This window comes from Melanostigma gelatinosum (assembly GCF_949748355.1).
Source record: "Melanostigma gelatinosum genome assembly, chromosome: 2".
Lineage (NCBI taxonomy): Eukaryota > Metazoa > Chordata > Actinopteri > Perciformes > Zoarcidae > Melanostigma > Melanostigma gelatinosum.
The window spans coordinates 29820377-29847402 of record NC_136635.1 but is presented as its reverse complement, the minus strand read 5'-3'; the positions used below and the strand labels follow the sequence as shown (position 1 = coordinate 29847402).

Below are 27026 nucleotides of genomic sequence, written 5' to 3'. Positions count from 1 at the left end.
TTCTGCTAATTCAATAAATAGTCCAACAAAATTAAATGACCACATGGTAAAACCAAACGTTGGATACTCCTGTATCCATCTATCTGTTTATACTTAGATGTCTGTCTGTCTGTCTGGCTAGCTAGCGAGTGTATATCTATCTATTTATATTCATACGTGTGTGTGACATTACAGGGAAAGAAAGAAAGAAAGAAATATTCCCAGCTGTACACGGACTGTCTACATGCATGCACACTAATACAGAAGAGTAAACGGACTACGACAATAGTTTGATCAGCACCAGCGTGCTACAGTTTAGATACAGGGCTGTTTGAACAAGGCAGACACACTCACACCAGCTGAAACAACGACCCTCCGTTTTGAGTTGGACTTTTACTGCTCGCTTGTTCATTCATCCATTTATTCTCCTCACAAATCCCCAATTCAAAAAACAGAACATGTCATCATGATCCAACATGGCCGACCAATTCCAAAAAGTTACTCATGTTTGTTTCTTCGGTTTTTTTAAACACATCTGTGAGTCACTCCTACCGATTCTTCACTCTTTAATTAGAAATATTATCAACATGTTGTTCTTGTAAACTCATTACGACTCGTTTAAACTCTCCATCGTCATCATCGGAGCACTGTTTCTGTTTCTGATCGCAGTCAGTACATGTGTGCATAAAACAGAATATTTAGAAGTTTTAACACTGTTAGAAAAAAATAAAATGAACACAACCATAACTTGGCATCAGTTCAGTCAGCCGACTCACAGAACGGATTTGTGTGAATTCAAACTAAGTCAGGTGATATTTGGCATCTAGTCCGACGTCGTCACTACCCAAAAGCAAAACACCGAGCGCAGCGGCGCGGTGGAGACTGGGAAGCGGCGATAATAAAACCAACCACGTCCAACCGTCGCTGGGAACATATACTACTCTGGCGAAGGGAGATGGATAAATCCGTGCAGGCCAGAAATCCACCTGATATATATATGCAGCGAGCCGACACACACCAGCTCAGCAGCGGACAATTATTCACTTGAACGTATCAAAAACCCACAAGAAGTCACGGCTGAGAGCAGACAGCCCCTTCACGTGAGACGTGATGGTGCTGTTTGATAAGCAGCAGATGACCATCAGTACACGGGTATAAGCTTCAGGTTGACAAAGGGTGCAGCTGAGCGAAGAGCACGGGGCTCAGCGGTGTAGATGTGATTATGATAGGGCGGACAGTAAAACAGCAAGCTGTCACATAAATGCATTGCTTTCCAGCTTGAACATTTCCTCTAAAGTGAAGCTGAATATGAAGTGTGTGTGTGGAGAAAATGTGAATTGCTATCTAGTGTGTGTGTGTGTGAGACAAAAGACAATATTACAAAGGGGGGGGGGGGGGGGGGAGGCTCTCTGCAGGACAACAATTATATCCTTGGGGCCAATATTTTACCACAACATGAATAAACACAATGAGAGTTTCTGTGCCAAAAAACAAAGCATGAATTCCAAATGAATGCCACTGCAGAACAGCTGGTTAATTGTCAGCCAGAATTAATATTGTAATGCATCAAAACAGCAGTAGTAGCAGCTAAAACACACACACACACACACACACACACACAAAACATACTGTGCATACTAGAAGATAAATCACCAAATAGCCTCCCTACCTTGGTGTACAGGGTGAAGACAACATGTCCAAAGCACTTGGCAGGTAAACTTCACCTGGAAATTGTCTTCGAGGCCGAAAAAGAAACCAGGAGCCCGGTGATGCGTCAACTTGTTTCCGCGCAGGAAGCACGTCATTCCATTGCGGGGCTACGTGGCTGGTTCGTTCGGGGAATCCTTCGTGCGCAGCAGGTGTTCTGACCCGGGTGTGCGCTGACCTTTGCGGGCGCAGCCAATCGCTGCTGACCGCTGCGTGAAGCCAAAGACGGACGGAAAGAAGGCGGGGCTTATCGAGCAAAGGTGCGTTCAATGTCAGCTCATTCATAGGTCACCTTCATGGAGGTTGTAATGTAGTCCTAGTTGTCATTTAAACTGCTTTACAGTGGTGTTTCAACTTTCTGGTCATTTCTGTTAAATCGCATTCCTGATCTCGTGATTTCAGCAACAATTAAGTTGCGTGTCTGTTCAATTTGTGTTGCAATGTGTACATCGGCTGAGCTCCAAATCCATCAAGATGTATTCTACTTAGAAACTATACAGCTAGCAGTAATCTTGAAGAGCAAGAACATTGCATCTCTCGTTAATGCAATCACAGTAACAACATACTATATATACGTATAATGTGGCTTTGCAAACCCCTCGTGTCACTTGTGTTCTATATGCTAAATAAATGAATCAATAAATAAAGAGAGGTCAATCCCATTCTATTGATGAATCAGGGCAGACATCCCTCTGAGTATAACACAATACAATTAACACAATACAATTTAAAATCACCGTAAATTACATCCTACAAAATGACCGTACATTAAACCAAAAGCACTCCAAAACAGTTTGAATAAAAAATAAACTTTACAACATCTGTGTACTTGCGGGTTTTTTTAGGGGTTGTTGCATTAGCTTCAGCTGGGTGTACCTAATAAACTGCCAACTGAGTGCACGTTGCAGTGAGTAGAGGGCTTCATCAGCACATCTGCTGTAGCTTTGATTTCTGTCCTACTATGTGGTTGACAGAATGTCCATATTTTACATACAACAATTCCACTAATATTAATAACAATAAGACTTCAGTTTGAAAATAATCTACAAGAACAATACACCGACTGGAGTGGTTCAATTTAGAGCAACGGCTTTATAAGTTCCAGGAGCCAAGCTTACATTATAGAATCATTTAAAAAATATTTATATGAAGTTCCATAATACAGACAAAGTCATTTTCCAAGTTAGCACATCGAACTTCATTTTTAGTATTTTTTACTTTTTACTGACGAGAAGCCTCACATCTTAATTTATTCAAATGGAATCTCTTTGTCTGCCTCCGCGATTCATAAGTCACGTCTCCTACATTGTAAGCAGAGGAATACTGTGGATTTCCCAATAACTCCCAGACAACAGACGAGGAAATGTGAATAAAAAGCCTTGAAAGAACAGGAACAAGACTCGAATGGTAAAAGGCAGGACGAAGCCATGTCATTGATTACATCTCTGCCGTACTGTCGGTTTGTCGCTGTACTAATCCGTGAACACATTCAAGTAAAACGAGTGCAAATGGACGCCAAAGACGGTAAGACCTGCTTTATCACATAATGCGGTCGTAAAGACGACCGAACGAACAGAAATAATTCGCCTTTACCCGAAGAGACTTGAGCACAGATTTTATTTACATTGACTGACCTTTGCAAGTCCAAAAGCAAGCCGCTTCCAAAAGGAACAGCGAAGAGGTTTCTCAAATAGCCAGTGACAGCTGACAAAAGAAATGACTGCCTTTAATCCTCACAGAATCCTGCATCGTGGGTTATGTAAATGTCAACTCATGACCCCTCATTATGTGGACATAATGGCCTGTTTTTTAAGGGCACCATGAGTCTGCACATCGGGGACATTTTTATGTCATCAGTGGTGCAGAGTAGTTTCAAATATAGAGTCACCAAAGAGGATTTTGGGATATCTAAGCGCCCCTTAAGCACATACTTAAATTTGTTCACGTTATCACATGTCATGCTTGTTCCACAGAGCCGGGAAGGCGTCGTGGAGAATAAAGATATAATCTATGCGCTTCATTTGTCATCATACCATTATTCTTGTTACACTTTAAGTATTGGCTTTCAACGCCGCGTTGTCTTTGACTGCCTCAAAGCTCGGTACTGCAGATGTCATCTTTTTGTTAAAGATCTTCTTCAAACTGAACAGCTGATTGAACGCTCCAAAGGTTTTTGCTTCCCTCAAAAAGAAAGCAAAATACATGAATCAATATTTAATTGAGAGTAAAAACTTACTGAATAGTGTGTACTGACTATTAAATCAAGGGCACAAATTATGAAATGATGCTGTTGAAGTTTATTCAATAGTCTTATGAGTATTTTAAATAGTGAGTTATGTGGACCTTTTGGTGTTATCCTTTTATTTGGGCGCTGGAATAGAAGGATCTATTTTATTATTTACAACAGGAAGTAGACACAGAAGATGTAACATGATAATATTTGTACAAACACAAGGAAACATGAGGCCCAGAGTCTTACACATTTCTCTGCCAAGCAATTGAGGCATTGTTCCTCTCATTGTCAGTGCTGCAAAATAGCCGAGTCAAATGAAATCCATGTCGCACTGAGAGTGAACATGATGCCTGCAAACATGTTTTCCACGAGAAATATCTTAATTCTCTTGGCATTATCTTGTATCTCTTACATCTAGAGAATATTGATCCGATATCCTCATTGAGCTTAGTCATTTTGGCAAGCAAGTGCAAGTGGATACACAGTGCATCATTGCAAGGAAATTACATATCATTGCAAGCTAAAAGTATATCATCTTAATCATTCTGACCACTGACAAGCGCTGGAAACTCAGGCGATGTTTCCAGATCCGAGCTCATCGTAGGAGTGCCCCTCTCATTGTAATGTCCTGGACAAACGCTCTCCTTTCAGTCACTGCCCTCTTTTCTTCTGCTTCTCTGACCTGGCTGGGATTAGCATCAAGGCCAAATTAAAAGAGGAATTAGATGTTATTACATTATTGCCGAGCGGATGCAACTGGTTCTCAAGTCATCTTGATTAACAAAGAGCAACTCAACCCCGGCTAGACATCTGCTGACCTCTCGTAGTTTAAAGGTACAGTTCACCCTTACCGGTAGAGATATGTATTTGTGGAGGTGTTGGCCTTATCGTCAATATAATGTTATATTGGTGATATAATATGATGGCACCTGCGGTGGAAGGCTAGTCTGAACTTGTTCCTCCATGAAACAGCTCGCAACAAGCTCTGTGGATGATTGAGAGTAATCAGGTCTGGAAAGAGACGTTGCTGTTGAGGTTTTTTTTTTGAGCACCACAAGCCGAGTTTCATATCGTGATATAATATTGGAGAGAAGGCAGATGTCTCTACGGCTGATATCTCCAGGCAGCACTAGACTGATAAACAGCAGAGGGGAAAACATGTATTTTTGATTTTGGGTTGACCGTCCCTTTAAGTTCTCACCTTGCTGCAGGGATTTAGAAGTGTACTTCAGGGTGTGTCAGTGCACAGTGACATCACTTTTGGGTGTGGTCACAGGTGCAACACACTGATATTTATTCTGTCAGTTGCTTTTTTTTTTACCAAGCTAGTGTCATAGTATCAGGAATGGCAACGTTAAAGGAGCAATATACAACATTCAGAGCATTTATATAGCAGCAAACAACTATCATCTATATGTAAAGATGCTTTGTTGACATAGCCGGGCCGGCCACGTGTGGTTTCAGTGCATGTCAGTGCATGTGAGCGTGCACTGACACTATTCCCCAAATATTCCTCACAAATCATTCCCCAAATATGAATAATGCTGCAGAGCCAAGGTTAGCCTGTGCATCGTGTCGTGCACAAATCCATATTTTCTGTGATTATTGCAGCTTCAACTTCACACACACTGGCCGACACACTGAAAGGCTAAGTCAGATGCAGATCACTCTATCATCCCGGAAAACTGGCAATGATTAGATTAGTCCGTGTCTTTTAAAGACACAGACTAATGCTTTTATGTCATTTTGATCTGATTAATCTTGACTGCTCCCCAGTAAGTAGGTAATGCAACCCTGGTAATATTACTGATATAATAACTACTTGTTAGCTTTAGATTCGATTTTTACATTTGACTGATCGCTCTTAATACTTGAACCGATGTGGCTCTCATATCTTCCATACAGTTTCTTTTTTCTCTACTTCTGAGCATGAGCTTGTGCACAACCTTAAATCCCCAGACGGCATTCTTTAATTGGCAGTGTTGCACGGCACAGTGTTGATCAGACCTGTGAGGAATGCATCAGCGCTTGTCTTGTGTTTGTTATCTAATACATAAGGCACTGGATGGTGGGATAGTCAGGTGGACTAGATCTTGATGACAACAATGAGAACCTGTGGTAAATGGAACCATTTCCCCCTTTGTTTTGATACCTACAGTGTAAACATAATGGTCTCTCAAGCTAAGTGCTGCCATAAAACCCTTTGTATTTCCCCCTCCATTTCTTCTGCAACATTTCTATGAGGTTCAGATTGCATGAAACTGTATTGCGGAACACAAGGCCCAAGCTAAATATAGAACTTGTTTGAGAAAAAAAGAGGCGATGACAGTATTGTCTTCTGCAGCTGTGTGGTATCATCATTACCACTTTTACAACACAGTCGATCAGTATCAACAGAAGAGAAATTCAAGCTGCATTCAAGCTCCATATATACTATGTATTGCAAAACTCAGTTTTTCCTGAATATATATCGATAGATTGCAAAATATTTATATAGAAAGTAATGAGAGAATGTAGTTAAAGCTGAGGGGAAATACCAGCAACAAAGTCTTTAACAGCTGTTTGATATATGTTGCGTGTGTTTTTGTGTATGTGTGTGTGTGTGTGTGTGTGTGTGTGTGTGTGTGTGTCATATCCGTATCACTCCTGGTTATTGTTTGTATTGAGTTTGATATGTTATGCGCATTAGTTTGAACAAATGTACACGTGTGTTATCCTTCACACTGTTTGTTATTATTTATATTTAAAGATACAGCCAGCTGCTGTTGCATGTCTACTGGAATACCTGTATGTGTTACTGCGAGTGGAGGAAGGAAACAGCATATCCAGCATCTCTCAGTTTTTTATTTCATACTCTTGAGGTTTGGCCTTGAGTTCTGGCCGACACACCGGAGGGAAACGAGTGACAAACACTGGGGCCCAGACTGAGCGTATCCCTGTGAGCGCCACTGCAGTGCTCAAGCGCAGTGATTCTTAAACTGGGGTCCGTGGCGCTCGTCCAAGGGATCCGCCAAATAATTCGGTGTAAATGACAAAATTGTGCTTTGTCATTATTAAAAAGTACACATCTACAGACGGGACCCTTTGCACCAATAACAAACATATTGCATTTCATACTAACGGACCGTGCCTGTCGCAACTTAGCTTGGCTATTATTAGCGTGGGAAAGAATTTGGGTCCGTCCACATCGTCAGGCGACGCAAAGCCCAAGCTCGCTAAATTGAGGAAACATGATCACAGTTTGAACAGCGACGGCAGACCAACATGTGTACTGTGCCTTCAGGTGCTAGCGAACGCAGCCGTGAAGCTAGCAGGCCAAAGCAACATGTGACTGGAATATCAGGGCAAAACAAAGAGGTATTAACATGATTCTAATTTGAATGTGTTTCTGTTTATCACTGTCTAACAGGTCAGTAATGTCATGGTTGAAGTGTTTTAGAATACACATAGTTCCATTGGCATCTAGGAGCACAAATGGTAGAAAGCATATGTTTTATTGGAGTTACGATTATGAGTAGGTCCGTGCATGGAAAGAAAATGTGTTTCCCCGTGTGAGGGGACCCTGGATCTAAAAATGTGTGTATTTACAGCAGCAGGGTGACACATGAGTTTTACATTAAGTGCTCATGTTCGTCATAATGAAGGAACATTGCCTCCAGTGCAACAACGTGGCTCATTAAGGTGTTTTTCATCGTGGGTTTTTTTTATGGAGACAGAGAAGTACGCTGAAATAATTATAAAATGGTTTTATTGTTGTTTTTTTCATGACATTTGTAGACAATGAGAAAAATTATCCTGTGAGATGACCAAAACTGCCTGACGACTGTATTCTTGTACCATGCGTCAGGTTCGATACGTGCAGTCCTACACCAAATGAAATCAGCTGTAACAATATGCTTCCACAGCTTCTGTCTCTCTGCTGACAGTATCATAAATGCAGGCTGCCCTTGCTGCCTCTCTCCAGGCCACGCAGCAACGGGAGGCACGGGAAGCACGAGCACCCCGAGGGAAGAAACAGCAGCAATTACACTTAACTCTCGGCATTTGAGTGACAAGGCAACTGATTCATAAATAACCTGGAGAATCGAGTAGTGTTAAGTGCTAAAATCTTTGCCTGGGGGGGCCATCAGGGAGCCAGCCAACACAACAAGCAAGTTGAGTTACTGTTTTGAACAGAAACGGCTCCCCTTTGTGCGTTGCAGAGGGCTGGAGACATACAGTAATCTGCTTTCTGAGACACATCATGCTAACTAGATGAGACAACGTACCAGCCTGGACTATGGGTTTACCACCACCAAGTCTCCAGCTGGGGAATGGACACAGGCAGTTCTTCAGCGCCGATTTCATGGGAGGAATGTTTAAATCACGAATTTCCCTCTCTTCAGCTAAATCAGGTGGATGGGCTCTGGGTCGAGTCCTGGATTGCGTAAATGGTGGTATTCTGTAGTGACATGTTAAGTGCTCGTACATTTCTAGACCCTTAAAGGTGCATTTAAAGGAAACAAATGCGTCACTACTTTCCAAAATGGCTATTTGGGGACTGAAAATATTCGTATAATTGAGTGAAAGGCCAGTAAATCAATATTTATTGTCCCTGTGCTGCAAGTTCCTGTCCTTCCAAAACATATTTATATGTTAGTCAGAGAAAGCTGTGTGTGTGCTGTACATCTAGATGTACTAATGACCAAAAAACATGCACACAAACTTTGTGAGAGCTATAAATATTACAAGTAACTTTTAAGAAAGCTTTATTTCACCGGGATAATCTGTCTCTGGAGACTAGAATCTACTTTGTGCTGCATTTAAAGTTTGCAGATGCAAAACGTGCTGCACGGGAAGGTGATGCAACTAAAACACATTGCCTGGAGCCATACATAAACAAGTACTGCATTTGCCTAAAATGTCCTTGATTTTTAAATGGAAAGCGGTTAAAGAAAATAAACATGCAATTTCAAAGTATTAAAATAAGGTGAAATATTTAGAATCAGCTTTATTGGCCAGGTACGAGTACACATACCAGTTCATTCCAGTTTTGTTGGTCTTTTTGCGCATGCAGAAATACTGTAGAAATACAGCTTCAAGTGAACGTTAACATTTTGTCACCTCGGTCTTTGTGATGTGAGTCATTCGTGTAGTTCGTCACGTGACCCACGTGAATCATTAGTCCAGACGTTTATTTTGAAAAAGCTTTGAAAAAGCATTGGTCTGAGAATATGTTGAGATCTATAGAAACAGGAGAACAATGGACAACAGCATACAATATGTTTAGGTCGGACTGTTTCTGTAAATTGTTGAGAATAATACAGTCGTGCAACGGTGGACGTGTACAGTTTACAGTATATTCAGTATGTACAGCAGCTCAGATTGTATATTTGACAATGACAGGAACATCTACCAAAATAACTGTGTATATTAAACGTATAATTATCAAATATATATGAAGTAACCTCTATGATGTTAAGTGTTCATCAGAGTCTGTGGAATAAAATGCTGGTGTCTGGTCGTTTTGCCGTACAGTGTGGTGTGTATGTGGGTCGTCCTTTCATCAGAAGATGGAGGTTCGAACCGCGGCTCCTCCGGTCCATGTCCATGTGTCCTTGGGCAAGACACTTAACCCCGATGTGCTGCACGGCCGGCTGTGAATGTTTAGTGGCGCCTTGCTTGTGTGAATGGGTGAATGACATTCAGTGTAAAAGCGCCGCGAGGGGTCGAAAGACCAGAAATGCATGACATCTGACTCTTTGTTTTGCCGTCTACTGTGTGTTTTAGCCTCGAGTATCGGCACGTAGAATGAGGGCCACACAGGATACACCAATTGTGTCCTTCAAATTCAAGCAAAAGCGGGAGCCATTTCTCAGGCGGTATCCAGAGGAGCGCTTGGACGGGGACAGCCTTGTCATATTCGGTCTTGAAACGGAGACTTCAAAGGACGCAGTCCCTTGAATTGGGCCACAGTCAACTCAGCGATGCACATGCAGGAGACTCTTCATCATTATTAATTGGGTTATGCCACTAAATACAAAACCCTCACCCATCTTCACGCGTTATATGCCGTGGCTTGATTGGCCACGTGTTCACATGAATAGTCACCGACAATGTGTTTGTACGGCCATCGAGGGAAAGCTCCCCGTCCCCGTATGTGTTTTTATTACTCATAAACAAGGAGGACAATACAGTCTGAGATCCCATGACTAATTTCTACTGACTGCCCTGAACGTTTGGACAGAGCCTGTTTGGAAAGGCTGTCTGTGCTACAGAAACATTTCAACCTTCTGTAACTGCCTATGAGTTCAAAGCATTTATGACAAGGACACTGTTTAGGATGCGATCTGTGTAACGTCTCTCCTTCTCACTGCTCTTTCTCTTCTTCTTCTTCTCTGGCTTTCATTTTCTTTTATTTGAGATCTTCAATTAATTACTCTGGGATGTTATTGTTTGTTTCAGCTTGCTAACATGTTGCTGCTCTGTCAGCTGGGGCTTGGAAACATAATCTCTTCCAGCTGGGGTGGTTCATTTGATTATTCAATTAATCATTTGGGCTATGACATGTCATAAAATGGCCATCCATCACAATTTCATAGAACTTCTGTTGACATAACATCGCTGTCCACAAAAAAACAGAAAGTTGAGGATTTTTAATTTTTCACATTTAATTATTCTCATACTTCTTAATTAAGCTGTAAAATGCATTGTCACAAAACTGAAAACAATTTCTTCGACAATGAAATGTTGGTATCCTGGAGATTATCAATTACCGAGCCGCTTGCTTATTAAATGTTGAATTATATTAGATATTTTATTTCCTTCACACAATCAGATAAAGGGGTGACCTTCAAGATAACTGCCCTTTCTGTATTAAAAACAGAAACTCAAATGTGGTGGGCGGCATCTGACAGTAAGAACCAGTAAGAGTTGCGTTTAATGTCAACCTGGCAACAGATCCTGTCATCACATGGATGCTACTCGACTCCTATTAAAACCTGCTGCGGCAAAGCTGCTTCCTCCTCCTTGGACGAGCATGTTCAAGGTCGCTGCAAATAAATAAATAAAAGAATCTCCCGAGTAACCTTGTCAAACTAAGCTGCATGTGTCCCCAGAGTTCCCTTGATTACACCAACACCACCGGGGTTGACGAAGTTACTTTCAAACTGTAATAAATCCCACATGTCATGAAAGAGGCATGCTTTTCAAGCGGTAACATGTTGTGTATTACTCCAGATCAGGTATGTAATAATGGTAATATTATCTATCTATTATTTATGTGAATGCGTTTCTTTTTCTACTTTGTTTGAACAGCTCACTGTAGGAAAGTAAGCGACAGGAAACTGTATGGAAAGTTAAAACCTATAAGCACACAATTGAGCACTGCTCCATCATGAAGCATCAAGTTGCTTCATCTTCGAATATTTACTATCTCAGCGGGTACACAATTGAGTACTGGTGACAAGCAGTGGCGGACACAGACTGTCTGAGGTCCAGCACCCAAATGTACCCGACCCAATGCAAGACTCTGCCCTAGAGGGCACTGCATCACATGGTCCTCACTGGAAGGGAACCCGAGTATTTCATCACATTTCCCCCTGAACTCTACAAGGCATTTCATAACATTGTCTCTACTGGAAGAGCATAAGATGCTTCATAACGTTTTCTATATGGAAGAGCAGAAGATGCTTCATAACGTTTTTTATATGGAAGAGCAGAAGATGCTTCATAACGTTTTTTATATGGAAGAGCATAATATGCTTCATGTCGTTTTCTCTACTGAGGGCATCCTTAAGGACAATTCCTCACGTTGTCTCCACTGAGCCCCCAAGAAGGCAATTTATTAAAAGTCCACCAGTGGAAGCAAATATGTAGAGGAGGACTTGATATATAGCTTCCAAACTTGCAGAGACTCTCTCACAATGAGTGCCACTTTCAACGTACTTCCAACTGACAGTTTAATGATGAAAAACAACTCAGTCATCTCAAACAACTCAGTCATCTCAAACAGTGGGAGGCTGTTTTATACACTTCTGCACAAATTAACTCCAATTAACAATTTTCCTTTAGAGATTCTTCTTAAATGATGAATACATTCAAACAGGTTTGAAAAAATATTATAATATGTTTTGTCAAGATGTGTTTGCGTGTTGTGTGAAATTGAATTATCGAGAGGAATGGCAGTTTATTAATGGTGTGATGTATATTTCGGATCTGAGGATGGAGTTGATCAGCTGCAGATTGCATTTGAGCAGTTTTGCAAAAACAATACAACTTCTGAACAGCTGGTGACTCATGGCGCACCTCCTGGCGCCCACAGCTCCCCAGGCTGATAAGTGCTCTGAAAGAGGTAGGGGATATTCATTCAAGGCTGAGGCTCGCCATAACCTCAACAAGCAAGAGAGCTGTTAAGTTAAATGAAAGACACACCGCCCTGGTGATCTAGAGCATTAATAACGCCGTTTATCTCACATCTGTATGCGCCCTGGGGGGATCAGGCGCACAGCAGAAGGTAAGCGCACATGGGCGAACATTTGTGCGTTTGAGGCAGTGACCGATAAAAACAACTGTGAAAAAAGTTAACGGGAAGCTACAATGTCTAACTCGCGGAGGTCTTCTGGCGTGGCACGAGGGAAGAGACCACCGGATTTGGAACTGTCGCAAACCACGTTTCGCGCGCCTGAACCAGGAACCCCCGTGGGCAACGACACGTTTTCTGAGAGAGACAAAATGCCAGAGGACGGTAACACTCCCGCAGAAGTACCGACTGTTCACCTCCACCCGTACTTATCTCATCCCCGGATGTCTGTGCGGATGTCGGTGTACAGCACCGGGGTCCGTCCGGTCATCACCCGCGCCTACATCCAAGGACGCGTGTATAACTTTCTGGAAAGGCCGTCTGGCTGGAAATGTTTCGTGTATCACTTCACAGTGTGAGTGTTTTTTTCATTTTTTATTTCCATAATCATCGATTTCCGTAGGGTATTCAAGGATGTAATTGCAACTCTAAGATCCTAATTAAACAGGGAGTTAATTGCGCATGTACTCTTGGAAGCCCTTGATACAAAGAATTGTTAATCCTGTGAATTTGAGAAAGATGCTGCAATGATATGACAGGACTGGAATCCCTCTAGGAATATTATACGAATATATAAGTCTAGCACATTAAAAAAAAGACCACATAATTCATCACAGACGACAGAAAGTCCGTCCTTATAGGAGTACTGAAGGATTATTATGAAGGTCTTTCATTTGGGAGACTATTTTTCCTCAGCACCACTGAACACTTTGAGTGCAACAAGCCAGAGGGGGGTTTGCTTTCAGTGAGGCTTTTCAACCTGACAGGGGCCGTTTTAGTGTTTGTTTCCCTTCCTGACAGCATGACAGGTATGTGAGCCTACCTGTTTTAATGAAAAATGAAATATGAATATTACAGCTGTGATGCACATAGATCCTGGTGTAATCCAGAGCGGGATGGACTGTATCCGCTAAAGCTGCAATATCATGAAGATGTCACATTATGGTTCATCACCCAAAGAAACTGATGTGACAGCTTTTGTCAGGTAGCTTGAAAAATGAAGTGTTACTGATAAACAACTGTTGATACACCAGTGATGTAATGCCAGGGGAAACATTTCACTGTCTTTTTCTTTCCTGGTATCACATCCGGGAAACTGACCAGTCCAGTATATCCAGACCGGAGCGTTACGGCAGAGGTTTAGGAATGTGGGAGATTATCCTCCGGCTCACTCCCATGTGTGCTGTCTGTTCCCACTTGCTTGCACTGATAGCAGGCAGCTAAACTTGGCAGCGTGTGTGTGTGTTCTGTGGAGGCGGTAGCGGTCCCGGCGCTGCCACCCTGTGACCCCGCTGTGTCGGAGGGGACGCATGCACGAGAACGCGGCCTGTCGGAGCAGGTTAGAGTCTCGGTGACTCAGAGGGAGCTCAAACACATTGGGGGCATTACCAGGAATAACAGCACAATGCACAATAGAAGGGATGCTAGTGGCTGCTATGAGCACAGGGAAATTGTTTGTTCGTGCATCAACATTTCAAATGTTGTACTAATAGACTGAAGTGCAAACCAGCAAGATGAGGTGCCTTGACCTTCCTGTAACGGCTCAAACTGCACAAAATGACAGGAAACGCCACAAAGTGCTACTTGAAATACAAAATCAATTTGTTTTTCAAAAGCCTCAGTGGCAAATTGAACAGTTGAACAAAAGTGCCCCGCGCTCGGCCCCTGAAGAGGATATGATGGGACGCTTCCTTCGTTTTTTAATAACTATTGATCAGTTTGATGAAATCCAGGCTGCAAAACACATAACTCTCGAAATCTGCACGATATTTAATGTTACTTTGAGGAACTTTTAACTGGTTATGAAATTCAATACTGATGCCTCTTATTGTACCTACATGAGTAAACGAGACCATCCGCGAGGATCGCGAGTGCACATACAACATGTTCTTGCTACTGAGGCGCAGATGGCAGAGAAAATTGAAAACTTTGTGGAGCTTTGAGAATGTCGGTTTGCCAAGATAAGAAACCCGCATGTAGTATAAAAGATCCAAACGTTCCCACCTCATCATTTCACGTCAGCTCGTGTTTGTGCGAACGTTGTTGGAAGGTATATTCAAGGCTCCACTGCTTGTTATCTGTGCCACCGGGTCGGATTCCTCATGAAATCTGACAAAATCATGCAGGTTCACCAGAAAACTCCTTCAGCTCACACTCAGATCGTAGAGTATAGTTTAGACAACTCTCTCAGGTCCATAATACCAGCAGGGGTCTGTTGTTGGGATGTCAAACCATCCAGCAGGTTTTTGAGGTCAGTTCGTTGCCTTGTTCTGCAAGTGTTTTAGTGGGAGAAAGGCAGTTAAGAACAAGTGTGTCGATATCACTGACCCACATCTCCAACGTCAGAGTGACCCGAATCCTTATCAAGAGTGTGTGTGTGCGCGTGTTTGCATATATCAGTTTATGTGTGTGTAGCATGCTGCCAGGGACTCAGGTCTGTTTCATTGTGGTAAAAGGAAAGCGACAGTTCATATCACTGGAAGTGAACATGCTATGCATGTAGCTTTAAGCAATTGATAAAGTATATCCCCATGCTCCCGCTGGGTGTCTCTCTGCAGTGTGCTACAGTCTGGCTGTAAATGCCGCATTGTAGTTTGGAGCAGCATGGATCATCCCACATGCTGGTTACAGATGAGTCGATGAGCAGAGTTGAGAGAAAACAAAAATCGGAGTGTTTTTCAGACTCAGCTCCATTAAATTGAACCAGATATCTGTCAAACAGCATCAGGTTGAAGGAAGACAACTCTGACACTATTTTTTTTATGGTTTAACAAACCGGCTAACAGTTCATGTGTTGCTGTTCCTTTCAATATGAGGATTATGTTTTTTTTTTACTTGAGCTGTTTGTATTCCATCCTATTATTTAGGAACTGGGGGGAAAAGCATCGATTATGTTTTTCTTCGCTCAGCTATGAACCTCATAAAGTCGTCTGCCCAAATTACAAACAAGGCCTTAAATGTTCATCTTTAATCACTGTGCATTCATCTCAACCACCGGTTTGTGTTGCATTGCTTTTGGTTGGTTTGTGTTTTGCCGTCACTAAAAAGCAACGGTGATGCAAACAGATTGTGATTGATGATCGGAATAGGATATTTGATGGTAACAGCCAGTGACTCCGAGCCCTCATAGCTCTGTCCCCTGCTTTGTCTCTACTCTCGCTGCACGACAGACAGTGAGTGAGTCTGCCCATCAATAATGGATGGGAGCAGTGCTTTGAGATTTTTGTTTAGAGTTCAGTGGTGCCTCTGTAGCTGAGCCAGTGTATTGTTGTCTCTGTTGCTCCATCAAGCCCACTGGAGGAAAAGGAAGTGAAATATGATGGTGCAGTTAGTATGGAGAAGGACTGACGAGTCCGATCGTCTCAGACGGATCCGAAGTGATGCAGAAGTGTGTGTTCAGCATACTGAGCGTGGATGTTTGCTGGCATTTCAAACGCTCTGAAAATAATTTAAGCAGAGCTATACGCCGACAAATTACAGCCATTAGCATATCGGAGTGTTTGGCTTGGAAGGTTTGATGTTCATTTGTGTTTCTTTTGATCCTCTTATCAGCTGCCTCTGTCACGTATTGAGCGTAAGATCGTGTAAATTGCCCCGCGTGCGAACGATGTGAGCAATGTTGTTGATGCCCAATATTCCCTGCTCTCCTTAATGGACACATTTGCTCCCATTCAGTTGTTGTTGCATTGTGTACTTCTTCTGTGTCTCTCATACAGAACCAGCTGCTTTGTGTTACACACCAGTTCATCTTCCCTGAGCAGGTCTCTCTGCTGTCTTTTATCTGTGTTGACGTGCGGCGTGCACAGTCAAGCCTGTGTGTGTGTGTGTGTGTGTGTTTGGATTCCTGGCCAGTCTTCAATAAACTCAGGCTGTAACATGGGGTGATAAGAGCCTCCATGGTGCAAACATTGACTGGAAACTACCTCTACACATAGTTTCCATCAAGTGTGCTCATATAGGAACCAGACCGTGCTTCTTCAGGGCTGTTTATTGCTGTACAATAGTTTGAAACATTATCGAGATGACAGTAGAGCAAATACTTCCAACAGCACTGTGCGGTATTCTCAAGATATGCCAGTTCTATATTGGGTGTCTTCCTTGCCCCAGTACAGGCTGTTCTCTTACACTGTTTGCAAAGTAATGATATTATTATATCCCACAATATCAATTCATGTGTAATCCACGTAATCATGGAAGGAAGTATAAAGAGTGACAAACACCAGCCTTTCACCCAGCGGACCGTTGTCCGAGTCACGTGTGAAACCAGAAGTCAGCTCGATTTATCTGTCACGTAACGTCCGTACTCAAGTACCCAAACTTTAACAAAACCTAACTAAGTAGTTTTGTTGCCTAAACCTAACTAAGTTGTTTCCGGTTAAGATGGAAATTTATTGAGCAAAGACCGTTTGTAACAAGCAGAAATTGTGTTGCTGGACTTTCGTAGGAAAACGCACTAAAAAAGGAGGAATAACTGTTCGTAAGATATCATATTGATATCCGCTGCATGAGGATACGTTGTGCAGTTACACTTGCACAGGAACACTTGCCATTGTAACTGCATTGTCCTTGGTCTTTTTCGTCAGAAATAAACCAAAAAAGTGTTTATAAAGGGATATATTGCGGATTTCGAGCAAGCCAAGACATTTCTTATTGATCTTTAGCTTCTATGAAAAACAAATAATGTCTGTCAATTCATGTTTACATACAAGGCAGATGCATGGAACACATTATAGTAATCAAATCAATGAACACTGGCAGCACAGTTACATCCAAACAGAAAGCCAACGCTCCAGTGCCTCCGTGTTTTTTTCTCCGATTGGGCCAATCATGGACGTTCGTTCTGTCAGCTGACTGGCAAATGAATTCAGATGGTGTCATGTGAATCCATTCAGAAGTTTCTCCGCCACATCTCCTGCCAACGGAAATGGAAAGTTAATCAGTTTACCCTTGCCACAATGCTCACAAAGTCTAATGCACATTCATGATTCATTTTCTAAGATATCGTGCTAACAGACACACATAATGACATAGGGTGAAACACAACCCCGACTTCGACTCGGATAACAAAGATGATATGCAGTAACTAAAGAATAAACAGCAATGGAGGCCGTCCGTGGCTAAATCAAGTGTGAACGAGGTTATGAGTGCCTATACTGCAGTCAGCCCTGCTGCATCATCCTCCACCACCGTCAAATTAAACAGGATCCCTGTCTCTGACTTTTATGAACAGCAGTGAAGAATAACCACGAGAGTTTATTTGGTGTTACAAAGGCACTATACGTAGCTCTTTGTTATATGAGCAGCTTTTTAAAGAAAGCGATTCCTGAAAGGTTTCTGGCGAAGAATTCAAGAGTCAATAACTCAAGGCCATGTAACTCAGTGTTAGTTCTGTTTTTGGGCAAAGTGTCAGAGCAGCTCGAAGCCTGATCTCCGAAGAAATGAAATAACTTCCTCTGACGTCGGTTGAGGAGTTACAGACGTCTCATTGTTGCTGCAGTAGAAACACATGTGACCATGAGGGGAATAAGGAGAATGTTAAGGAGTAATTCAGTGTTTGGGTAGCACTTTCTAATAACTACACTATGAAGCATTAGTTAAGTATGAGTAAACACTTAATTCATCATTTATAAAGCATAGTTCCTACATTAATAATTCATTAGTGTGCAGTTCATAACAACAGTTATAAATGTTTTATTCTTGATTAATAAGCCCGTCTATTATGTGCTTCATTATTGTGTTTTCATACTTTATAAATGATGGATTCCCAATTTGTAAATGAAGTATTATATATTTTACAAACTAATTATTAAGGAGTTGTAGATGATTAATAAGATCATTTATAAAGTGTTAGTAAAAACTTATTTAGATGCACATTATTCATGCATTTATATATATAATGGTTAGGGACTATGCTAACATACGCTTTATAAATGCATATTAATACTGCAATTCATGATTAATTCATGATTTATTAAGGGAGTTACTACTCGGTAGTAAAGTGTTTTATGTGAGCTCATCTAAAGTGAGGACTATTTATGCCTTATAAAGCATTTATAAATGACATTGAAAGGCCAGCAGTGCCTCAAAACACATCGTTTTTTAACAGAACAGGCAAATAGACACAACACAAAGTGATCAAAAACATATTAATATTTATTGCAAGATGCAAACAATATACTGTTAAATACAAACCTCTCATCACTTTGAGGAATTGCAGTATTAATATGCGTTTGTAAAGCATATATTAACATAGCCCCTAACCATTATATATATAAATTCATGAATAATGTACATCTAAATAAGTTGTTAATCATTTACTAACACTTTATAAATTATCTTATTATCATCTACAACTCCTTAATAATTGGTTTGTAAAATATATAATACTTCATTTACAAATGGGGAATCCATCATTTATAAAGTATGAAAACACAATAATGAACCACATAATAGACGGGCTTATTAATCAAGAATAAAACATTTATAACTGTTGTTATGAACTGCATACAAATTAATTATTAATGTGGGAACAATGCTTTATAAATTATGAATTAAGTGTTTACTCATACTTAACTAATGCTTCATAGTGTGCAGTTATTATAAAGTGCTACCAGTGTTTGTTGACTGCATGCGTGTGCGTGTGTGTATATGTGTGTGTGTGTGTGTGCGTGTGAACCAGGGTGCTCATTATTTGACAGGTTTATCATGCGCTTTGCATTCATATGGTGAAGGTTGAAAAGGTTCACAGTACTTCCTCCAGAGAGCTGTCCTTGAATGTTTGCTCAAATTCAGTCAGATACTTTTCATGACAAAAATGTAAAGTAATGTGTTGCTGTCTTGAAATTATAATTTCTTTTCTTCAAGTTGTTTAGAAGTTCAGACTCGAGTCAGACGCCAAGGTTGACTGAAGTTTTGCTGTTTAAATCAAAGGGTGAAATGTTGACATGAATATTAGGTTGAAAGTGTATCGAGGAGATTTGTGTTTGCTTGGCTCGACTGATGACACGTTATGTAAAGCTTTGGTTTGAGCAAAATGGAAACAATAGCTGGTTGGATTGTATAAGATTATAAACAAAGGAAATAAGAGCTATGAAGAACATAAAACCTACAATGATGACACTTTATGACAGTTAAAGTTACTACAAGGAACGAAGTCATGCAGGTTCACTAGTAACTCCTCCAGTTCAGACGCCAGCGGGGCCTCCGGCTTCGACCTGCGGTTGGGGTTCCGGCACGAGGGGGAGAAGCGTCACCGCCTTCGGCCAGGAGCAAAGCTTCGCCTCACTGCTCTCCCGGTGACCGCTGGAAGCCGACACCACACTGATGGAGGCCGTATTGCTGGGCCCACTGGAGGGAAGAGAGGACCAGAACCGGGACTGCGTGGGGCAGAATGTCAGACGAGGTTTTCTCAAGGGACTATGGCGCTCGGAAACATTTCCGCTTTTGTCCACAGGGAACACCTAAATCAACACAAAATGAAAGTTACTCGTAGTAACTTCAATTAAGACTAATTCACTTTGTTTCCTACAGGTTTCTCATAGTTTTGGCCTGCCTCATGCTCAGCGTTCTGTCAACCATCGAGCAGTACCAGGCCCTGGCTCACACAACGCTCTTCTGGGTGGTGAGTGTTGAATTTGATGAAATTGAAAAGTAACCCCTGGGATTGACCATTACAACATTGCTTTGTCTCTCGTTTGTCTCATTGTAAGATTGGATCTACCTCGAGCAGAGGTTTTAATTAAAAGCTAAAGATTAATTGAATCCCAAGTAGAACGTCCTAACCCTCTCAGTGGAGCGCAGTGTTTGGGGTCAAATGGGTCCAGCTTTTGCTGTCGGTAATGTGGCCTCGAAACCAGGCGGCAACATCCGGCCCTGAAAAGTGGTGCCAATTCAGAAGAGCTGTAAAAGTGCATTATTTCTAATGTCCATCAGCGGGCGACTCCTCTGGTTGCAAAAATAAGTCTGATTGTATGGAAGTCAATGACAAAATGACCCTACTTCTCACTTGATTTATGTTCTCAATCGCTAGTTTCAAGTCTTCTTCAGTACAGCATGATGATAGTAAATTACGGTCCCATTTTAGAGTAAAATAGATCATAAAGCAGGGCATACTTTAGGGCGGGGCTACCTTGTGATTGACAGGTTGCCACCAAGGAGTTTTACGCGTTTTTGTCTTAGAACCTTAACAGTTTTACATTGTGTTTCAGTTCATGAAAGTTAATTGTGACAGTTTTGCTGGACTAACAATGTCTTTTTCAGCATTCGGTCGTACTACCCTCTCGTGTCACATCTGGTTGCAAAAAACCAAGATGGCGACAGCCAAAATGCTGAATGTGAGGCTTCAAAACCTTCATCCACAAACCAACGGGTGACCTCATAGTGATTATGTCCACTTCTTATGCACAGTCTATGCTCAAAACGAGAGACTTTAAAGCCCCAATCAGCCATGAAAGTGGCTGTGAAATGAGTTAGGTGGCGCTGACACGCTTGGTGATGCAGTGATTATTGATGAGTCTGTAGCTCGCTTGGTCCCAAGCAAACAGGATAATTAGTGTACTTCATTCAAGAGACGTATTTGTATGCTGCTCTCTCACAACTGCAGTCTGCAGATCCATGCTGTATACTCCAGCAGAGCAGGGTTATATAAAGTTAGACGGAGTGACTATGAAAGCTTTCTCCCTTTTTTGGACTCTCCAGGTGTCTTTTCCCTACAAGATCAGGAAGATATATTCCAATAAGTCGGTTTGAAGTCATGTAGTGTGAAGCAATCAAAGACTGAAATCTGTATGTAATCCTTGCAACAACTATGGAGAGTTAAAAAAATTAAAAAACGTGCTTTAACACGAGCTCTGAGACTTGTGGATTAGTGTAGCACGTAGATGGACACAACAACTTGTGTTCCTGCATGTTAAACTGCCTCACTTTGTGGCGCATAACATGAATCTGCTCATATCTAACAAATGAAAGTGATGATAACAGGTTTTTACTCGTCGGTGGTAGCGATGCTCCGTAGAAGGTAGCGGTGCGACCAGTAAAAGAGGAGAAACAGAAGAGAGCCAGCCCTGTTAATAATGCAGCTTTCAGAACATTAAAATAAATGAACCAATCAGCTGTATAGATGTTTTATGAGGTTGCATGCATCCCACGTTTCTTTGTTCGACCTTTAGGATGTGCAGGATGTGTTTGGACAGGAAACACTGAGTGAAAACAAACGGCGTGTTTTTTTTGCAGGAAAACTCCTGTGTGTGTGTTTAATGATCCAGTTCAGTGGTCCATGAGCCACATGTGTCTGACAGATGCTGCACTCGGAGAGTGATTGCGACTTGAAATAATCGAAATCTCTATCTAATCTAAATGTTTTCTTGTAAAAGCACGGTTTGCGTTAGATGCAGCCTGTAGTCTTTTGTCCCCCTGCGGCATCCTGATCTGATCTTTGCTTTGACTTTCACCATCTGCTCAGCACTTCTGTTTTTTTTCTTCCGTTTTCGTTGGCTGGCATCTGCCAACAGGCCCGATTCTGATCTTCTGATCGTTTTGTTCCCATTGCCATGTTGCATCTCATTGATGAATCACAAATGATAACAATGCTCATGAAACAATGCAGTCGATAGGCGTTGAGTCATTATAAAGTTCTTTGAAAGGACATATATGTTGGTTAGAGAGTAAACAGAGGTGTTAAATGAATCACAATTTCTGTCAAATGCTTCAACAATCAACACCAGGATTGCGAGGATGTTGCTAAAACAACAAATATCACACTTCACTTTTTGTTGTTTGAAAAGCAATTTCATGTGTTCATTGACCTAACCGCTGCCTGACAGAGTACACAATTTAGGCACACACAGGACTACATCGACTTCTTTTTACCCTGCAAACAATTTCAGGCCGTCCCGCTGGCCTGAGAGGGCAACGGCTCCGCCTCTAAAGTCAACAGTAAACGGGGAAAACTTAACCCTGAGACACCAGATGCTAAGCGCAGGAACTGTTCGGGTGACGGGTGAGTCATTCGAGCTCCGACAAAAGAAAACCTCAAGAAAAGGATGAGAAGGACTTGAGGATTTTCTTACAAGAGGCTCGGAGCGTGCCGTATGTGACAAGTTCACCTTGGCCTGAGGATAATGGGATGAAATGGTCACGGTGTTTCATGAGCCGGCACATCACAGTCTCATATCCTACAACTCCATTGTTGGATTCAAAGAGGTTCCTGCCTTAAATTCACCCTGAAAATATTGAATCTGCTCATTCTTCTCTTCAACACAGATAATGAATAATTAATATTTGCCATGCTGCTAAACCTACCAACATCTCAAACATTCATCTTTTCCATCCTCCGTCCCGAAGGGGCTGTTTTTGTACTTTGTGCATTCTAGTTCAGAGATTTGCTGTGACCCTGCCACTCTTTCATTCTCTCCTCCCCCACCACAGAAGCATCTTCTTTGTCTTGCTGCTTTCTTCCTGCACACTCAAGGTTAACAGAGACCACGCTCTTCTTTCCTTGGAGATGCAGCACCAGCTGACAGTGTTTGTAGTCTTTGGCCAGATGATTGGCAGTTTGCCCAAAAGTTCTACATTCCCAAAAGGTCTCGTTTTTTTTTTTTTTTTTTGGATCCAAAAAGTATTGCTACTTTTATATTTTATTTCTGGAAACAGATCCTGGCAACACGGCCTGTTTTAGTTAAAAAGACCATCAAGTCATGCTTTATTGGAAAGAGGGGATGAATGAAGGTTGTGGACGGAAGATTGAAGGGAGGGATGAAATGAGGGTCGAATGGGGATCGATGATGGGTTTGGGTCGAAAGTTGTTGTGGAGTGAGACTCAGTGTGGAGACGATGACGAGATGAGGTATCGTAGTTTGGTTGTTCCCTTTGTGGGTTCTGTAATGAATGAGAAAGATGTGAGGAAGGATTTAAGGGCTGAGGGATTTGATAACCTAGAGACCCGCCTTGTGTTACTCGTTCCCTTTGTTGGTTGGGTTGGTTAGGTTTAGGCATGAGGAGTGAGATTAGTTAGGTATGGGTTAAGAATATCAGTGTTAGTCAGAGACTGAGTAGTCTGCGTCACGCCTTCCCCAAGGTAGATAACGTCATTTTGCACAAGGATTAGCCATGGGCTTCTGTTTGTTGCACGGAGAGTGTGTATTTTGAGACAAATAGGCTTTCGTCCCCAATGTGACATTTTTCTGATTATTGGGGTTTTGGAATAATAGGCCGTTGGAACAATGGCATGGCACCATCAGCAAAGTATAGTCTGGACCAGGTCCCATTAGGGTCCCCGGTCGGGTCTCATTTTCTCAGAACCGAGTGGATCCGTAAGGACGCTCTTCATCGGCGGACAGATGGTATTTCCTCACTTGTCGTGCTGTAGGTGTTTAAACTCTTCAATATTCTGAGCCCTTTTAGGATTTCTCTTTCATGTTGGCTTAAACGTTGAGTTTGACGGATCCTTCTTGATTGTAGAAACAGCTGTTGACAACACGATCTCAACTGCAGGTTCACTTTCTTTTTTCTAGATTGTTCTGGAGTTTTTTGGACCACGTGGCCTTCTGTTTCTTTGGTGAAGAATTCATGATTTAAATTTTAAGCAAACACAAACAATTTGTGTTGAACAGTCAAGTCTCTGTAACAAGGCAGTAAGTGGACTCAAAAGTCAACTTCTGTTTCTGAGGTCAGAATGAAGTGTCCAGCTCTAATAAAAACACTTGATTCTCGATGCCTGTTTCTGCGCCCCTCCTGTTTGTTGACGTATTGCTCTTTTTAAATGGACCATTTGTTTTTCAACCTTGAAGTAGAAATCCACTGAGAACTAATGAAGGAATACAACATTTTACATTTTCTCTTTCAAAAACACAATTCATCATATTATGAATGCATTTTTTGTTTCACCAGACTTCTATTTCATATTCACTGAAGTTTTGATCTTAGGCTCTGATGAAGAAAAACACCTCCGATAATTCCAAGATGAAAATGTCACCTGCTGTGCAACATGAAAGACTTCCCCTGCATGAATCCCCGAGTTTGTTCATCCCGTCCTTCGTTTCAAAGTCTCCATGTCACCATTAAAAATATATGAAAGGGCGTTGAGTCACTTTCAAACAGCTTCATTTCCAAATTATTGTCAATGATTGAGCGACAGTGGAGGTAATTTCATTAGCATTCACACTGCAGTTCATTCATTTCCACGTGTTGGTGTAATTGTGTGCTGTAATTGATTTTCTTTTAATCCATTTGTCCTCGAGGGCCACTGGAGGAATTGAAATGGAGCAGCTTTAATTGAGAAGCCTTAATTGTATGAGTTTCATGTTTAGCATTGGACGCATGCTGTTACGGCTTGTTTCAGTTTATTGTCATGCAAATTAAAAGTAATGAGAATGAGAAAGAGAAGAAAAGAAGGGAGTAATTCAGATGTAGTACGGTAAATGTGAATACTGCCATCAGCCCATTAGCTTAGCTTAGCACAGAGACTAGGAACAGGGGGAAATAGCTAATGGCTATGTCTAAATGTGAAAAAATCTGCCTCTGAAAGTCAGTATTTACCAATCTGTGCAAAAACTGAAGTGTAAAAATGTTCTGGTTTTAGGAGGTTGTGGCTATTTCCTTGAATCTTGTCGTCACTGTGCAACCCGTTCTCACTCCCAACTCATCAAATACCGATGCTCGGTCAGTGCCCCTCAGTGTCTGGTTCCAATGCACGACGCTTTTAATTAACTCCGATGTAAACCCAGCGGCGTCAGGGTAGTACGCTCAAACAAAGGACTTTCGTCCAGGACAAGGCTGTTCGTGTCCCGTGCCAACTCAAAGTATATGTTGACATTTAGTCATATGAGTTGTTAGTGTTGTTTGTCATGAGACTCACATAAATCGCGAGTCACTTGAAAGTGTTAATGAGTCATGTAGATGTCAATCCCGCTCTTTTCCTAAACCTAACTAAGTGGTTTTGTTGCCTAAACCTAACTTCCTTTGAAGACGGAAGTCTTATTTTGAAAAGACATTATGCATGTAACGAATGGAAACTGACACGCTGTCCCTGACACGTCCAAAACTTTAAATCGATAAACTAATTAGATAAAGTGAAATTAGCTTTGCAGCTGCTGCCAGGTGCCTTTGGACAGAGCCCCCTCGTTTCAAGTCTTTGTGTTAAAATGTTAAAGCTAAAATGACTCGCTGGTGGTGGTAGCTTCCTATTCACTTTTTTCTTTCAGGTCCGAGCACATGTAGCAGCGGAAATAGAGAATGAATCAATGGTGTGGTACAAATTACACAGTGACAAATGGTGCAGCGGCTGATTGAGAATCAATAATCCGTAATGAATTAGACGGAGAAGCTGCACTTGAAAAAAAGAAGTCAAGAGCATAGTTGTGCAACTCGCATCTTGAATAACAGATTTTAAAGTACACTTTTCCTGAAGTCTGAGCAGCTGTTCAGGTGCTGCATTGAATATCTTGCAACAACACCCGATGTCCTCGCTCATTTGTCTCTCCCTCATTCCTCTGGCAGGAGATCGTCCTTGTGGTGTTCTTCGGTGTGGAATATTTTGTCCGCCTCTGGTCAGCTGGCTGCCGCAGTAAATACGTTGGCATCTGTGGCCGACTGCGCTTTGCCAGGAAGCCAATATCTATTATAGGTGGGAACACAACCCCCGTACACACACGTCTCCACACAAGCAAACGTGTCGCTCCTCACCCACACACGCTATTTAAACAATACCTGTAATATATCCTGAGCTGCATCCCAAAATGAGATACCTCAGACAAATTCGGCATGAAATTAAAACTGTCACTGCAATATTTGTTTTTCAACCTTCATCTTTTTATTCTTAAAATTGGATCCTCCAGGTGATTTTTTTAAATATGCAGCAATGACTATTAGCATGACCATTATTTGTAACCCCTCTCACCTCAACTGAGAATCATTTTTTAATGAAAACCAATGATTATTTCCGAATGGAGCACTTTTTCCATCCATGTTTTTTTTACTTTTTCAAACCTCACATGGAGGACAACGGTTGCTCTTGTTATGCGGAACCTCCGTATATTGAACATCTGCATGTTTATGTCACATTTATACTTATAGCCCCTCATTCTCTGTCAATACAGATCTGATTGTGGTTGTCGCCTCAATAATTGTGCTGTCAGTGGGCTCCAAAGGCCAGGTGTTTGCCACCTCTGCTGTAAGGTAAGAGAGTGTATGCAGTCAAAAGTCTGTGGACACGCTGGCTCGGTTGCATCAACAAGGATTAATATAATCGAAGATTGGTTTTCATCAAAGTTTCATAAAACTAGGTTTAAAATGAGTAAATCCAGATTCAAAATCAAGCAGAATTCTGTTGCACTATTAAAAACTTAATGAATCCAAGTTTAAAACCAAAAACTCAATATGCAGATGCTTGCTAACACAAACTGAAATAAATAGATAAATATATAGATCTCCATACTGTTAGTGACTGCTGCTCTGCAGTTCAACAAAATGTTGTTTGCTAGCTAGCTAGCTAAAATGTCTGGTAGTTAGACTGACGTTGGTCATGACGGCTCGACAGAGAAGCAAATTTCT

At 41.6% G+C, this 27026-nt stretch overlaps 1 protein-coding gene across 1 annotated transcript in view; it reads left to right on the top strand.

Moving 5' to 3' along the window:
- The first annotated feature begins 12393 nt into the window (after positions 1-12393).
- kcnq1.1 (potassium voltage-gated channel, KQT-like subfamily, member 1.1) overlaps positions 12394-27026 on the top strand; it is a 37217-nt gene continuing 22584 nt past the window's right edge. The window contains 4 exon segments of the mRNA XM_079291024.1: positions 12394-12834; positions 20010-20100; positions 25974-26100; positions 26573-26651. Of these exon segments, the coding sequence (XP_079147150.1) occupies positions 12497-12834; positions 20010-20100; positions 25974-26100; positions 26573-26651 (635 nt within the window). The 5' untranslated portion in view covers positions 12394-12496.